The sequence below is a fragment of the Haliaeetus albicilla genome, chromosome 4 (genome assembly GCF_947461875.1).
Source record: "Haliaeetus albicilla chromosome 4, bHalAlb1.1, whole genome shotgun sequence".
Taxonomy (NCBI): Eukaryota; Metazoa; Chordata; class Aves; order Accipitriformes; family Accipitridae; genus Haliaeetus; species Haliaeetus albicilla.
The window spans coordinates 27,295,692-27,312,078 of NC_091486.1; the positions used below are offsets into that span (position 1 = coordinate 27,295,692).

General features: G+C 35.9%; 1 protein-coding gene across 9 annotated transcripts in view; it reads right to left on the reverse strand.

Moving 5' to 3' along the window:
• ZNF385B (zinc finger protein 385B) overlaps positions 1 to 16,387 on the reverse strand; it is a 179,503-nt gene that overhangs the window by 28,481 nt on the left and 134,635 nt on the right. For all 9 annotated transcript variants that reach the window (XM_069781574.1, XM_069781575.1, XM_069781577.1 and 6 more), the window contains one exon: positions 11,145 to 11,255. In XM_069781574.1, coding sequence (XP_069637675.1) covers positions 11,145 to 11,255 — 111 coding nt within the window. The remainder of the gene's footprint in view (positions 1 to 11,144; positions 11,256 to 16,387) is intronic.

The following is a 16,387-nucleotide window of genomic DNA, read 5'->3' on the forward strand; positions in this document are numbered from 1 at the left end:
GACATAAGTGCACTCAAGAGAAAGACTTAGTAAGTCAATTCCTTGATAATAAGCCTTTCTGCTGATATTTGCAATAATAATGCCTGCAATATCAGTAATAACCTACTACAGTCTTTGATTCCCTTCATTCAATCCTCATATAGAGTACATGAGACCTGTTGAGAACAAACAAGCCCAGGCAGAATTAAAATTAAGATTTTCATAAACACAAGCAAAGCCTCATGGAAATGTGGTCAAGGGATTCACTTTTGATTTAAGTTTTGTAATTACTATAATCTTTTTATTATCAAATTCATAGTTGTATACTGTAAGACCAAAAGGCATTGTTATGACCACCTAAGTAGGGCTTCTGAAAACACCAGCCTTTTCCAAAACTGTTTGAACTAGTCCATATTCCTTCGGGGAAAAAAATTGTCTAGCTTTAGCTTTAAAGTAGCTAGGGATGGAAAATCTACCTTTGGTAAATTGTTTCAGTGCTTCACTTTGTCAGTTAAGTACATACCATTTACTTCTACACCAAATGTGCCTAGTTTCAACTTCCAGTGGCTGGATTTTGTTAAACCTTTATTTTTTAGGCTCTTTCAACTCATCTCTGTTCTGTGAGTAGAAACACAGATAGTTCTTTTCAAATATGAAGTTAGAGGAGCATTCCTTGAGATACTGAAGCAATGTTTCCTAGCCATATAAGCACTATTTTCTAACCCTTTCAAGATACACCTGAAGTTCAGAGTTTGCTTATTATCCACTGTAGGATAAATTATTTGATTCAGCTGCCTTTTGGTAACTGAAATGCAATATCAACATGGAACTGTGTTCTGTGTAACTGTGTTAGAAAAACCATTGGAGTTTTCTGGAGTTCTAGTAAGCAAAAGAAAAAAGGATGCTGTGGGAATCTCAAATTAGAACGCAAGTTCTGATTATTACTGGTACCAATTATTCTGATTATTAATGCCCTGATCATTACTAACCCCAGTTTTATAAAATATTTGCACAAGTACCACATTAAAGGCAAACGTATTTGCTCCAAGTCCCATTTAAAACGTTCCTGACACAAATACAGCAATACAGTATAGGTTACGAGCTTTGTAACACACATCATTGAAATACTAAACATATCTTTGAAATAAGCCATGACATAAAAAAAATTTAATTTTTGGTTAAGACAAGAAGCTGAACATTTATTTTCATTTGCTCTAATAATCCAAAGAAAGTTCTGTAACACAAGGTTTAAAAGTCACATGTATAAAAGAAGCATAATTTATTAGTTTTAATACAAACCCCCAATAAAATACAAAACGAAATTAAAAGTAATTATTTTAGGGATGCAATATTTTAAATGGATACTGACTGTACTTTTTGATCATCATTAACATTAACTAAACTAAGTACAACTAATTTATGCAAATTCTGTATCATCAAAACAATATTTGAGAAAACACAAAAAAGTTAGGAAAAGCCAAAATAAAAATATGTAACCTTAATGAAACTCTCTGTACTCATGTACTGTGATGGTTTTTAATTGCATAATACTTTATTCCAGTGTATAGGGCTGCATTTACTGTAGGGCTGAATCAATTCTACAGTAAAATAATTTTTCTGTGCCACAATTCAATATTATTGGAATATTTATTTTTTAAATAAACAGATTAAGTTAAATTTATTGCTTACATAATAAAAATTAAATGTCACCATTGAACTTCTATTATTATTATAGTTTTTAAATTAAAAGTTTACTAGGTTAATGAGAACACTTTTTGAAAAAGTGGAGTAAGAAAATATTTCATATGAAAGAATTCCCTACCTAAAAGGAAAATCTAATTTTCACTTGGTTCTAAAACAGACCATGGCCTACTAGCTTGATATATATGCATTGCGACATTTTAAAATGGAATCCCCCTACTTACTAGAAAGTAAAGAAAGTTGTCAAGTACTGCTTAGTAAGATTTAATGAAGAGGAAATGCTTTAAGCTGCAATAAATGTGACATTACATACCAGCATGCAAAAAATATCTTTGTACTGACCTGCCAAATTTTACAAAAGTGTTTATGCGTTTGCCTGGCATTATTTTTTGATCAACAGGATGCATATTTTAAGAACTAAACATATGTGTAAATCTTTAGAAGATCATGGCTTAGTGAGAAGCTGTATTTTCAATTCAGTTGCAAATAATTAAGAGTATCATTGACAGACAACTAAATACGCACTTTTCTCCCATTGCTTTTCAAATTTCTACACCTTAAAATGGTGGGATGATGCCCATCCTCCCTTTAAGCAATCTAGATTTTTAGTTCCATTCACGGTGTTTTTAAGTAGTAACTAAAAAAAACCTTACCAATTAAACCTTATAACTTTTTTTTTTTTTTTTTTTTTTAGAAAGCCTTCTATACTATAAGGATTAATGACTTGGTTGTAAGAAAAGACAAGTTTTTCCTCCCTTAAAAATATATTTCATTGAGACACACAAATGATCCAAATGTTACATTTTATTTAAAATCTAAAGGTAATTGTTACTTTCAACTTCAAATCATTAAGTTTGAAATCTAAGCATCAGGATGTTACACTGTGAGACTACATACAGTACATTAGCCTTATATACCAGATTGCATCTAATAAAACATCAACAATGCAAATCTTTATCTTCTACATGTAAGCATCCTTTCTAAAATAAATGTGAATATCATTAGCATATTATAGTGCTTTAAATAACCTCAGTGGCTTTACTTTGGATAAACTTAAATATGTGTATATGTATAGATATGTGTATATAGAAAGATACAGATAACCAGGAAACATACAAATCATACAGATTCATTGATAGTGGTATTACCTTTAAGAAAACTTTGAAATTCAGGTAAGACTGCAGTACAAAAGATTACAGAAAATTATCCCTGTCAGGAGCAATGACTGACAGTATATTTGAAATCAGCACTGTCATTTTGACAGTTCACAAATGACTGAGTTTTAGAATCTATTTGGTGTGTGAATGACTAATTAACTGAATTTATTACTACATAAAGAGACAAAATATTAACCTACTAGATCCCTTCAATGACAACCTGATGCAAGGTTTGACTAAGTTTAATGGTTCAGTGTGTATGTGTGTGAGATCAAGATTTTTTCAGGTTTCTTCAGAAACTGCTGAAGCAGCCCTTCAACAGGTCTTGATGGAAATAAGACCATTGGACCACCGACGCTTGAGCTGAATGCTTGAATCTGCTACCACATTATCCAGTCTGACAATTAACATATAAAATTAAAAATATGTAGAGCAGCATGACATTAGGAAGGAGAAATATAGAAATAAAAGGAGGCTCTGACGTATCCACGTGGGAAGTCCGGGTTCATGCCTTAAGCTCTGCAATACCAGGTGAGTGCCATAACTAAATGGAACTGAACATGGGGCCTCGTGTCTCCTATTTCTTCTCCCTTGCTACCGCATCTTTTTAAATCAGGAATTCCATCCTGGATGGGAAGTCTTCTCAGCAGCAATTTTATCTCAAATGCTGTATTCATTTGGTGTCAATACAATGGTAATCTCCAATGAAAAGTATTTTGTTGAAAATGCCACAAAAGCTTCTGCTAATACCACTTCAAGCACACAGACAATTTACAACTGGAAGACTTAACAGATATGTAGTAATCCTGAAAACTTCTATTCTGCTCTGGAGTATCTACAAAGATAAATTCCTCCTGCATACCATAAAAAGTTTTACATAATTCTAAGCTAAATAAAAAAAATCTAACAAGTCCTAAATATAACGTACACTGTAGAAAGACCACCTCTCAACACCTGTGTACCTGCCCACTTTTATACATCAAGCTGATTCCAATTCCAGGGAGTATATCATTAATAAAGAATTTCCTTATTTTATAATTATTCCAGAATATTTACAACATCCTCATAATATTCAGGTCTTCATCCTAAATTAACAACAGCTTGATTTACCCAACCTTATTTTGAAATCAATAGAATTTGCATCTGAAAGATACAAATAAGGCCTATGTAGTGTTGGAAGAGAAGTAATAGTATTCTTGTAAAAGCATGGATCTAAGCAAGGCCGTGACTTCCAGAATTCCTGATAAGTACATAATTCCACCATAACTACATAGTCTCAAGTACAAAAAAATTCATTGTTTTTGCAGGTAAAGTTCTTAGCGTGGAAGTAGCTAGGTTACCCATAATTGTGTTACATTAGGGAATAAGAAGTGCTTTAATGAAGAAGTGTGTGCAGCATCCCTGAGAGCTCTCCTGACATGGCTGCAATAGCAGTGGTCCTAGAGAAGGCATCTAACTGTGCAAGACTGGAGAAGCACAGAGGTATTTATATCCGTAACATATTGTCATTTTAATTCACAGCAGGTCCTAAACTATAAAGCTCCCTTTCTTAAAATAGTAAGAGGTCTACCAAATGTTTTATCACATAGTTTACCTGTTAGAACCACGTTGCAACAGTATGCATATTTATGTGAGAAATATATAAATTAAGAAGAATTTAGACTAATAAAAATCACATGAAGTGATAAATTAGGAAGTGGTGTTGAAAAATTTAGTTTTAACTCATTTGATATTAATAATAGATGTAATTGAAGAAATCTGCAAAACAGAATTCTTCATACATTTGTTACACCAAAGCTATACATTATTTTTTCAATTCTGTTCTCAGTAGATTTCTAAAACCTAATTGCTCCAAACATTAAGACAGATTACTATTGAAAAGGACACAGAAAAATCAAAAAGCTGTGAAGATCAGCCGTGTCATAAGAAGTCAACTCATATTTTAAATATCTAACCAAACTTAGTTAAAATAGTTCTGTTAAATAGTTCTGTTCTGTTATTTGAACAGAACTTTCAGCACGTTATAACCCTGTACCCTATAATCGTGCAATATTTCTGTCACGTTGGAGCTAACAACTTTCATCATTTTGTCAGTTCTGTCTGCAAAATAGAAAATTACCTTCACAAGTTCCTGAGATTTATGCTTTTAATTACCTCCTATCCGCTTCACTACCCTCCATACCCAAAGAATCAATATAAATAGTCTTATTTATAGGGAAAATGTAAAACATTTGACAAAAGACAATGACAGTTCTGGAGATTTTTATTTGATGCTATTGATTATTTTGCGTGTTATCGTTTTGACAGCATGAGTGATTCACTCAAATTTGCAAAGTTAACATTTGGTAATACTTGCCTAAACTTCAAAAATTTGCCTTCTGGCTTTTGAAAGAGATGATCAGTATCATCACATCATTTTTATTAGCTATAAATGCATTCAACAATAAGATGACCTTCAGCATCTCTTAATGCCCAACTGTTACATCTGCTTTTTCTGGTCTACAAGGTGTTTTTTCTTCATTTCTGAGTCTTTGCAGGTGACATCAAAAAGCAGTACCAACTCAAAGTCATTACTCACAGAGCAACACACTGTGCAAACACAAGTTTATTTCAATCAAACGATATCCTATCAACAAGATGGTACCTACCAGGATGTATCACAGTCAAAGAACTTTCTACCTGAAACAGAAAGTGCACAGAGGGAAGCAGATACTCCTAGACGTGATCAACAGATGACAAACTCTGCTTTCAAAAACACCACCACCAAACAAAAAAACTGAGCAAAAAACCATGAGGACTGCTGGCTGGACTGCTGGCATAATACATTTGTGAGTTTGGAGTACAGAGAGGTCTGGCTGCTGAGGAAAGGGGCTGGATTAGCACTGACGTCATTTATAATGCCCAAGCTCCAAAAGCTCTGCAGACTATCAATACAAATAAGGAGGGAGAAAAGCAGAGAGAAGTTACTTGAACATAAGGTGATGATTCATAGATATGGAGAAACAAGCAGTTCTGCAGAAGCCAAACAAGCATCCTTGCAACTGCAACTCACTTTTCTCCTATGGCTGCAAGCTACAGTGTCAGATGCCATAACAGAATGTAAAATACACATCTTGGGGACGGTCTGGCCAAAGCTCCACAGCTGCTGGAGAGACTTACTGCCACACAGCAGCTGCAGGAGATGCTGCAGATTCATCTGGTGGCCAGGAGGAATGAGACAGGACGAGCCAAGAGTAGGCAGAGAGGAATCTATGTGGGATAGCAAACAGCCATTTTTCCCCTTGCCCTGTTGCTACTGGACCCTCTTACAGGTATCATAAGGATTCAGCGAACTCACTCAAGCTGCTTTTTGTTTCTGCTACAATGTCTGTAATATAAACAATATCAGCAAGCCAGACCTATGTAATGAATATGAAAACTTATTTAGCAAAGCTTATCTATAGTCCACATAGATAGACCATGGGTTTGGAAGGAATCCCATAATTCTTAAAAGGAAAAAAAAATATTTTTTAAAAGGCTAAGCTAGATCTTTCTCAGCATGTCTTGCTTCCTCTTGGTGGAATACAGTTACATCCCTTGCTCTGATGGCCTTTAAGCAAGTGTAAAATCCGACTCGCTATCACAATCTGTTCCGTGAAGAGGATTCTTCCTCTTCTGCTGCATGGTCTCTGGCGGTAGTAAACATAACCGAGATATTTCTTATTTTTTCTGAGCTGGATTATAACAGAAGATCATAGCTTGAGCTTTACTGACACACTAGTCATTGCTGCATTGGAACACATCCTGTTTCATCATCATGTAGAAATTAAAAGATAAAATGGTGTTAACAGATATTTTGACACCAAGATGGAAACACCTGTGTTTATTCTAATATACTGGAGCAAATCCAACTGTAACTATTAATGGATGGTGTTGCTTTATTTTTTTTTAAACAGTTTTCCAAAAAAAAAGTATGTTCCTCTGCATAACAGAATAAAGTTTAAGCAGGCTGGAATAAGTATCTCACTGACTATTCTGACTAATCAATCTCATCAACTATCAATCCTCATAACATTATCCTTCCTAAACTGAGATTTCCAACTTAATTCAACAGCAGTTGACTCCTGGTATCTATCATCATTAAAAATCAGTTTAGGAGAAAGCCTTTTCTCTACTCCTTCCTCACTTTTTTGCCATTTCACTCCCTTTGAATTTATGAGAGCTCTACTAACTTCCCAGTTTTCTGGTATCATAATCATGTGATCAATTAACTTTCTCCTATTCTTTTCATGCTTTTTCTCCTGACTAAATCCTGCTTCCCCCCACTGCCACCCCCACCACCCCCCTCCAAAAAAAAAAAGAAAAATATAAAGGAAAAGAAAAAGAAAATAGAAGGCAAACCTAATGATTGGGGATTCAGTTCTAGAAGCAGGCATCCAGTATAATTTGGTATGTCCTCAGGTGCCCTGCCTGACCTCTAACTGCAGGTCAGGAGGTCAGGTCTACCAGCCTGGTGTGGATGTTCCAGATACCTCAAATACTCAAACAACAAGACACTTAGGTTTAGGCACCCAATCCCACTCTAAGTACCAGCTAGAGAATCTTAACTAGATCACACCAAAAATATTGTTGAAGCAACCTCAGTTATCACTGTTGTCAGGTCAATACTACTGTTACAGATAAAATTCCCATTCAAAGACCTCGAAGTTCAGGCTGTAAAAACAACTTTAGTTTGGTGTTACTTCACGGAGATGGCATTTTATTTTTCTGTTTCTTAAGACGTTGAATCATCTCTTCTGTACTACAGTTTCTCCTGGAGTTGACAGAGCTTGGAAGGGGTGCTCAAACTGTTCGTGCCAGAATTCATTAGCAGAAAAACACAACTTCCAAATTGACCAAACTGCAGCTAATGAATTCTAGAAAAGGACAAATAGAGTATGATGGCAAATGTCTATGAAAATGTCTATGAGTCAAAACCCATCATTTCTTTTTTGGAAGAGGATAAACAGATCAGGCTAAAACTAGACTGAATTTAGAGTTTGTATACAGGTGTTTTCTTCATGTTGTACTTTTAAAAATTGACTGGGAGATCCTGAAGAATTCAGCTAGGAAACACTGTTCAAATTATAATATTGTAGAATTAAAAATAGGATCATCCTAGCAATTTTTATTTTTTAAATTACAGGAGGCAACATTTCAACATTAGAAGTTTACTGCCACATTAAAGACAACCTATTTTAAAATTTCCTTCCATCCCTGATAACAGACCTTCTCTTCCTGCAGATAGCTGCAGATCCCTGCCTCTGAATCTTATGCCAGAACAGTCTCACCAAAGCTAAACCTGCAGACACACTAGCAGAAGAAAACTAAAACCTTTGCAATTTACTGTATTAATTTAGTGGAAGGTTTGACAACTATAAATTGAGTAGACTGAATCTTTTGGTCTATTGATCCAGACCAGTGGGTGTCCACAGTGTGAGGAAAAGATTGCAGGCAAGGAAACCAATTTTCTTCTTCTCACAGATGAATATCCACTGGTCCATATGTTACTCATGCAACAGATAAAGCACTACTAGAATCAGGTCAGAATCTTCAAACACCATGCAACTGGAATTCATTTAGGAAAACAAAAGTAAGAAAACTACTTAATAGCTTACTTCTGTCATTTTTATTTCATTTGTCTGCATAATTTAGGTCAAAGGAAGTTCAAAGGAAGAAAATGCCCATCGACAACAAGGACCATATCAGCCTTGTAGAGCTAGAAGAAACTGCAAGTGTGAAGTGGATGTACTACAAATCTCATTCTGCAATGCGCTATGCTCAAGGTTTTAATGCAGGTTATCACAGTTTGGTGCCAACCAAAAGGCTCTCAATACCTTCTTAGGATGTTACATGGTAGAACTGATTCACTGAGATTCAAGAGTTACAAGGTTCACAAATATCCAACTCCCTTTTCCCAACCCATAAACACAGGATGGATTATAAAGACTATTCCACCCCCTAAGCATAATTTCACATTATAAAGGGACAAAAAAGAAAAATACAAGCAAAGACTCCAGATTTTAGAAAGAACTATAAGAGTCTGCAGAACTTAGCCGAAAGGCCATTAGCATTACCTCAGTGAAATTATAACAACACAGATTATGGGCAGGGAGGGAGTGGTGAGAATAATATGCAAATAAAAGAAGATCTCCCTCTCTTGGAAAGAAAAGAAAAGGCAACACACACTCAGATAAATAACTCTTAAGGTCAAAAGACTGAACACGGAGGAAAGATTTAAAAGCTTCCCAGGAGAAGGTGAATAATCCAATGAAAGGCTAGAAAGCTTTTAAAATAGAAGTGCTATACTATGAAAACTCATTCTCCAAATATTCCTGTATGTTGTGGTTTTGAAATATCTGTGAAACTTAAATTTATATTTAAGTGTTTTCTGGTATTAGTAACACTACTAGAACCTCAGCACATTCTAAAATCAAATTTCCAGGTTGTTTGTGAATGTCCTGGTAAAGCAAACTGCTGTAGAAAGTAAGGAACTGCATTTTATCACTAACAGCAGCACAGTCATGATGCTTCATCTTTTCTTACAACTGTTCATTACAAAAGGATGACGATATTTTCTAGTAACTAGAACTGAGCATATTGATCACATTTAGAAAGAAAGGAGCATGACACCGCATGAATATACCCGCCCCAGAAGAAGAAACAAGGGCATACGCTGCCACGCTTTTGTGATGCCACTATTGAAAGCAGAATACAATATGCACTTTTTGTTCTACTTTGTTTGTAAGTCTAGATAGGAAGAATTGCTTGGTTGGCAGATGTACAAAATGATATAATATTTCAGCTCTTTTTTTGTTTTGAGCCACTAAGTTGTAATTCAATCCGTCTCTGCCTGAAGTGCTGTTTGTCCACCTGAATGTTGGTGCAGACAAAGCGAGCGACACCTCGAGGGACAGGACCCATCATCAGTGGGATCCTGGCCTCACCTCAGGAGGAGAGGGAAGAGCAGGAACAGGCTGAGCTGCCTCCCTCGTGACACAGTAAGGGCCAGCTCAGAAGCAAGATTCAGATCCATGGAGCCCATGGAAATTTTTTAAAACTTTATTGGTTCTTTGCTTAATCAGTAAAAGTAGGTATCTGGACCAAGTATCAGAGCAGAAAGATTTTTTTTCCCTTAAATCTTAACCTTAAAGAGGAAAGACAAGTGAACTAAATTTTAAATAATGAGTTTTGAAATCAGTTATCTAAGTAGATATTGCCACTTCAAAGAAAGTTTAATAAGCTTGTCAGAAGATGACAGATTTAGAAATTAATTTGAAGGTAAAATAGCACTGCTTCAAAATCCCTACCAGCCTAGACAAGAAAGTGAAACTGGGGAAACCACTTCACAAAACGCTTTTCAAAATGGAATGATAGAGGCAAAGAAACTCAGAATAATAGGTATGGGTGCTTTACTGCAAATCTCTAGGAGCACCAAGTACTCAAAGGCTTTGAGGAGGTGTCTGCAAACTATTTCTTAAACTGAAATTCTAACAGCAAAATATATAATATTAACACATCACTTAAGGATTTGTTCTTACACTTGAGATCAACAAAAAACCTGAGAAATTGGTGTGGTTTTTTATTAGCTTCATGACATTAGTAAGTAGTCTCCAAGAATAAATACGTATATTTAAAGTGCCAAAGGTCATAATTTTCTTAGACATAGTTTTCTTAAATTTCTTTAATTTTCAAGCTACTCAGGAAAAACATATGTATTTTAAACATAGCAGTCAATGTACTCTTTTGTAATGCTTTTTTAATTATACCTCAGAAAACACTTTCCTTGAACTTTATCATACTCAAAAAGACAGCTAGATGTAAAAGTTCATATTTATTACAAATTAAAGCTACTGGAAGAGTGACTTTATTAAGAAATCTGAAGACATATTATCAGCAAGGATGTAGGAACAACAGGAAAAAGATATTCCTATTGGAAGAACAGCAGTTATGACATGGAGAACTCACAGGGAAGCTTTTCTGTCTGCTCCCCTCCTTTTTTTAAAAAAAACCCAAAACATTCCTTTTTGCAGTACCTTGTGAAGGTTACTGGACTGTCAACTGGGATGTCGTCAATGGATGCGGCATTGGATATTGTGCCAGACCCATTCAAGAAAATCAAAGAGCGATGTACCTTTATGGACTTCCACCTCTGAGTGGACAAAATACCAGCCCAGCAGGCTGAAAAGAATGTAGGCAGAACTGGAATGATTTGTTTGTTAAAAAAAGGTTTAGATTAATTACACCTAATGTACAAAAAAAAAAGGAATTACAATAGCCAATACTCACATCAGAGTTAAAGCGAAGCTGGCAGACATTACAGGAAATGACTTGTTTCTTCTTTGGGGGAATGGACACTCCAAATGTATGGTTTATGACTGCTTTTTGCACAGGATCCATCTGGAGAACAAACAATAATCAATTTACAACTTTTCAGGACAATATACAGTACAGAAGAAAAATAAAAAATAACACTTTCTGCTGGAAGCTTTTTCTTTTCTTTACTTTTTTGAGATAAACAGGAGGAAACAAAATTTCAGCCCTCATCATAATTAGATTTAACACAGGTTAGGGAATTGGTAGCATGCCAGATCTTATGAAGAAAAGGCAGCTCCACTGTTGCTGCCATCCCCAGGCTACTGAACAGTTCCCCCCTCAACCCTGCACATCCTCTGTGCTGCAGGGCCCCGCTATCACAGCTGAATTGCTAAGAGCCCCCTGAAAGCCTTCCCCTATCACCTGCTGATCCAACAGACACATTATAAGAAACCATTCAAAAATTCTGCCCCCTAAAAAATCACTGTCATTTATCTCTACTTGTTTTTTTTTTTGTTCCATGATAGATACTAGCACTTATTTGGAAAATATTCTCTCCTGGAGACCTCTTTGTGAGACGAGGTCCTTTGCAGGCTCCATTAGAAACTCCACTTGCTGGGAAAAAAAAGGTCGCAATCCCCAAACATTTCCACGCAGAACCGATGAGTGACAGAGCCCATGTGAAGGTTGAAGTTCAGAGGAGCACGGAGGGAGTGTTTGCACTGGGAAAGGGTACTGAAGTTACCACGCTTCAGAAAACATTTTAACACTGTGAAAAATGTGAGATAGGTGATACACTGAATATATTAATTTTAAATTTGAGTGAACATTTTTGGGAACTGGGAACTTATTACATCTTTGCTAAATACCAGGACTCCTGTTGGTCACCAGTTTAGAATATCCTCAAGATCGCAGAGAGCTCTGTTGTTAACAGTGCAGGAGCTGGGGAATAGCACTGGATGTTAAGGAAACAGAGTTTATAACTGCTACTGTGTCAAGGCCTCAGTTAAGCATAATATATCATTTTTTCTGATGTGGCATGGATACAGCTTAAAATTAATTTCCTGACTCAAAAAGATTCAAACTTATTTTTCTAATTCAAATAAAACAGAATGACTGGTCTGATCTCCCAGCTGATCCTGCTATGAGCATGAGGTTGGACCAGATGACCTCTGAGGTCCCTTTCAACCAAAATTGTCCTATGAGCATCTGTGCACATGTGGTCCTCCATCCTTGTTTAAGATGAGAAATGGATCCTGAAGAGGAGAGGACAAAAAATGGCAGTCTACAAGAAAATGTAAGTGCTCATTTCCCAACTTTGTTTTTGAAATAGCTCAGGAGAAAATAATTCAATTTTTTATAAACTTATATTTTTCTGAAGCTTGCTTTGCAGTCACGGTGATGGGTTTTTCCCTTTACAGTACTATTTGAAGGAACTACACCTGGCTGTTAAATCTTGGGTGGTATACATCACATATTTGATACTAAACCGACTTAAGAAAGGAAGAGAGAAAAGTTAAAGTTACTGATTCATTAGTTAAAGAATTGTAACAGTAAATTAGCTGCTTCCAGACTTTCTAAATCTGAGGATAAAAGACTGTAATTTTCCCTTAGTATGCATTTAAGCTTCCAGAGGAGCCTGCACTAATGAGCATTTTCTTCACATATATGCACATGCACAAATACACAAATGCAAGAAAAACAGATTGCATTGTATCTGCCTAAGAAGACATTCTCCAGTAATGTATTAGCTAACATTAAACACTTAATTTCTTTGGACTACAGATACATAGGTTTCTTGCTACATTCCTTTTAAACCAAATGCATGGTTTTGTAAATGTCATTGCTAACAAATTTTCTGGAGTGATAATAGAATTTTTATCAGCTTTTGCCATTAAATACTATTTTCATAGCCAAAGAGGTACCATATTAAGACAATTACAAAAGTAAAAATACTTCATCGAGAATGAATTACTGAATTATTAAATGACACAGTGTTTTTACAATGAATGTGATAAAGTCTAAAAAAACCCTAAGATAAATATCCTTATTTCCCATTTCCTCTGTTTCTAGAATATAGTGACAGTCCAAAGTTTAAAAGCTTAAAATATAACAAAAAAAATTATGTTTCTGACTTGTACCATTTATTGCACCACCCTGCATAATCTATCACAATTATACACCCATATTAAAAGTTTTTTGAGCATCCATTTTATAATAGATATGCCAGTCAGTATATATTATTACATTTATAATATATATTAAAACATTGCTGTATCATTAAGGGAATAGTTTTGGGTTTGGTTTTAAATGGAAGACATGTTTTGCTTTTCAACTTAACTATTAATTGTTAGATCAGGTAATCTAGAACAAAAGAGTAATGCTGAAAAGTACCTCAACCATTTGAAGTGTCTGAGATCGGTGAAAAGAAATAGCAAAAATACCCACTAGCGTCTGCAGTCCCGTTTAAAAAAAAATAAAAAGGGAAAAAGAAGCAGTGATCAATGATTCCTCTGTGCATTCCAGATAACAATCCACAGCACTAGTGTTGGGCAATGCCGTTCAAAACCATACAATGCAGACTATGCACAAAGTCCCAGTTTCAAACAGATGTAGCAGCACAAGGACAAAAACCTACACAAATAATACAGCTCACGCTGCTTCCAGAAAGTAGCACTCGGGATCCCCAGGGGATCGGTTAATGATCCTTCCCAAACCAGAGCCCTGCATGCAGTCTGGTCATGATTAGAATTCAAGAAGTGCAACATTAACAATTAATAGGTTTTAAATATATCAGAAACTGGGGTGGATTACAGCATGCTGGAAAAATAAAATAGTATCTCTCTGTTAGAAGATTAATGCTGCAGGGTAAACTGATCTCAGATCACTACACAAAATCATCTTTTTCATTGCAGGGAAGGAGTAGGAAAGAGGGAGAGAGTAATTTGTTGAGGTATATATTAGGAAATGACGCAGCATACTTTGCCCAGTGGGAAGCACTAGTATTTAAAAAACAGTTCTATAAAACAAAATAATAACAGAAGCTAACAGCTACTACAAATGCAAATAAAAATCTGCACTACGTTGTTTATGTTACAGGAGGAATTAATAAAGCAATTCACAGTGCTCTGTTTCCCAGTTTTAGCTGGGACAGAGTTAATTTTCTTCCTAGTAGCTCATACAGTCCTGTGTTTTGGATTTAGTATGAGAATAATGTTGATAACACACTGACGTTTTAGTTGTTGCTAAGTAGTGCTTATCCTAAGTCAAGGGTTTTTTCACTTCCCCATGCTCTGCCAGCGAGGAGGTGTGCAAGAAGTTGGGAGGGACCATGGCCAGGACAGCTGACCTGAACTAGCCAAAGAGATATTCCATACCATAGAACGTCATACTCAATATATTAACTGGGAGGAGTTGGCCAGGAGGCCGGGATCACTGCTCGGGGACTGGCTGGGCATCGGTCAGCAGGTGGTGAGCAACTGCATTGTGCGTCACTTGTTTTTCTTGGGTTTTATTTCTCTCTCTCTTCATTATCTTCTTTTGCTTTACAATTATTATTATTATTATTATATTTTGTTTTATCTCATTTATTAAACTGTTCTTATCTCAACCCATGAGGTTTACTTTTTTTCAATTCTCCTCCCATCCCACAGTGGGCAGGGGTGGGGGAGTGAGCAAGCAGCTGCGTGGTGCTTAGTTGCCAGCTGGGGCTAAACCACAACACTCTGGTAGCCATAACTAAGTTTAAAAACCTTTCAGTCTTGTTCTCCTATTTCAATTGGTTTAATAAAAAATTTAATTTAAAAATATCTTTCCAACAAAGTTGAAGGTACTATCTTTTTGCAACAAGTCTCCTTAAAACCACCCACACTATCAAAGTGAGTGAAGATTAACAGAATCCGGACAGGTTTCAGCAGTAATCTACTACTGCTTCTTCCATTTCCCGATTTCAGAACATGCAGACATGAGAAATACTCTACAACTACTGAGACTAACAACAATGTCTTTCAAAGCACTTAAAAAACGCAAATGCAGCAACAGACAATCCAAAAGCATAGAAGAACCGTTAAACTCTGTTGAAGCTCCATCTAGCCTATCATTTTGTCCCCCAAACAATCCTATGTAGTTACCAAGAGAAGAACAGGAGCAGCACAAACATACGTCATATTTCCCCTGATTATTTTCACCAGGTTGACATTCTGTGTATTTGGTAAATCCCAGTGACCTTTTCTTGCGTAGTCACTCCCTGAACTGATGTAAAACAGTCTGCACTCTGCATTGAGTTCCAATGCCTACAATCTGCTGTGTCAAGAAACAATTCTTTTTGGTTAAACGTAGCTCCATCCAACTCAATTTTGTAAGACTTGTACCACATCCCAAGTTATCTCTGTGTTGCTCAGTCATTCTGTGCATGGAAACCGTTCCATTCCTTTGAGCATCTTTTTTGCCTTTCTCAATTCTACCACAATTTAACAAATCCAATCAAGTATTTTGAAGACATGGACAGGAACCATATACAATACTCCGGGTGGGTCAGTACTGCACCCTGAGCTGATGTTTTCATGGAAACACTATTATAAACCTGTGATCTCACTCCCAAGTGCTAATGGCCAACTCATGGCACATTACTTTCTACATGAAGTTTTGTGAAGTTTTCCTTGCATGTGCATCACTTTACATTTATCTAGATGGAACTTCACCAACCATTTATTGTCTGGCTTCTCAGTCTCATTAAGGTCTTTCACAATGATTTGGTCTTTCTTTGTCCTCACTACCTTGAAGAACTTCACCATTAGCAAACTTCCTCAGCTCACTTCACAAGCATCTTTTTGGCATGTCAGGATCCTCTTATGCCAATTTAGTTTTCTTAAAAACCTTTGCCAACTGGTTTTCTGAAAACCCTTTTGGTAATTCAAAATGTGTCACATAAAACATCCTTATTCACATGTTTGTTGACACCTACAAACAGGTTTGTAAAGAAGGATTTATCTTTTAAAAGGAATTATGTTGACACTTTACAGACAGTCTACAGTATGAGGTGTCCTCTTATACTATTCTTATTAAGGTTTCCTATTAATTTGCCTGGCAAAAATATGCCACCCAAAAGCTTACATTCTCCATGGAATGGGTTTTAAAAACTTGCATCACATTTGCCACCCTTCAGTCCTCAGGTACAAAAGCAATTTTATATGAGCTGTTACACATTATCATCAGTA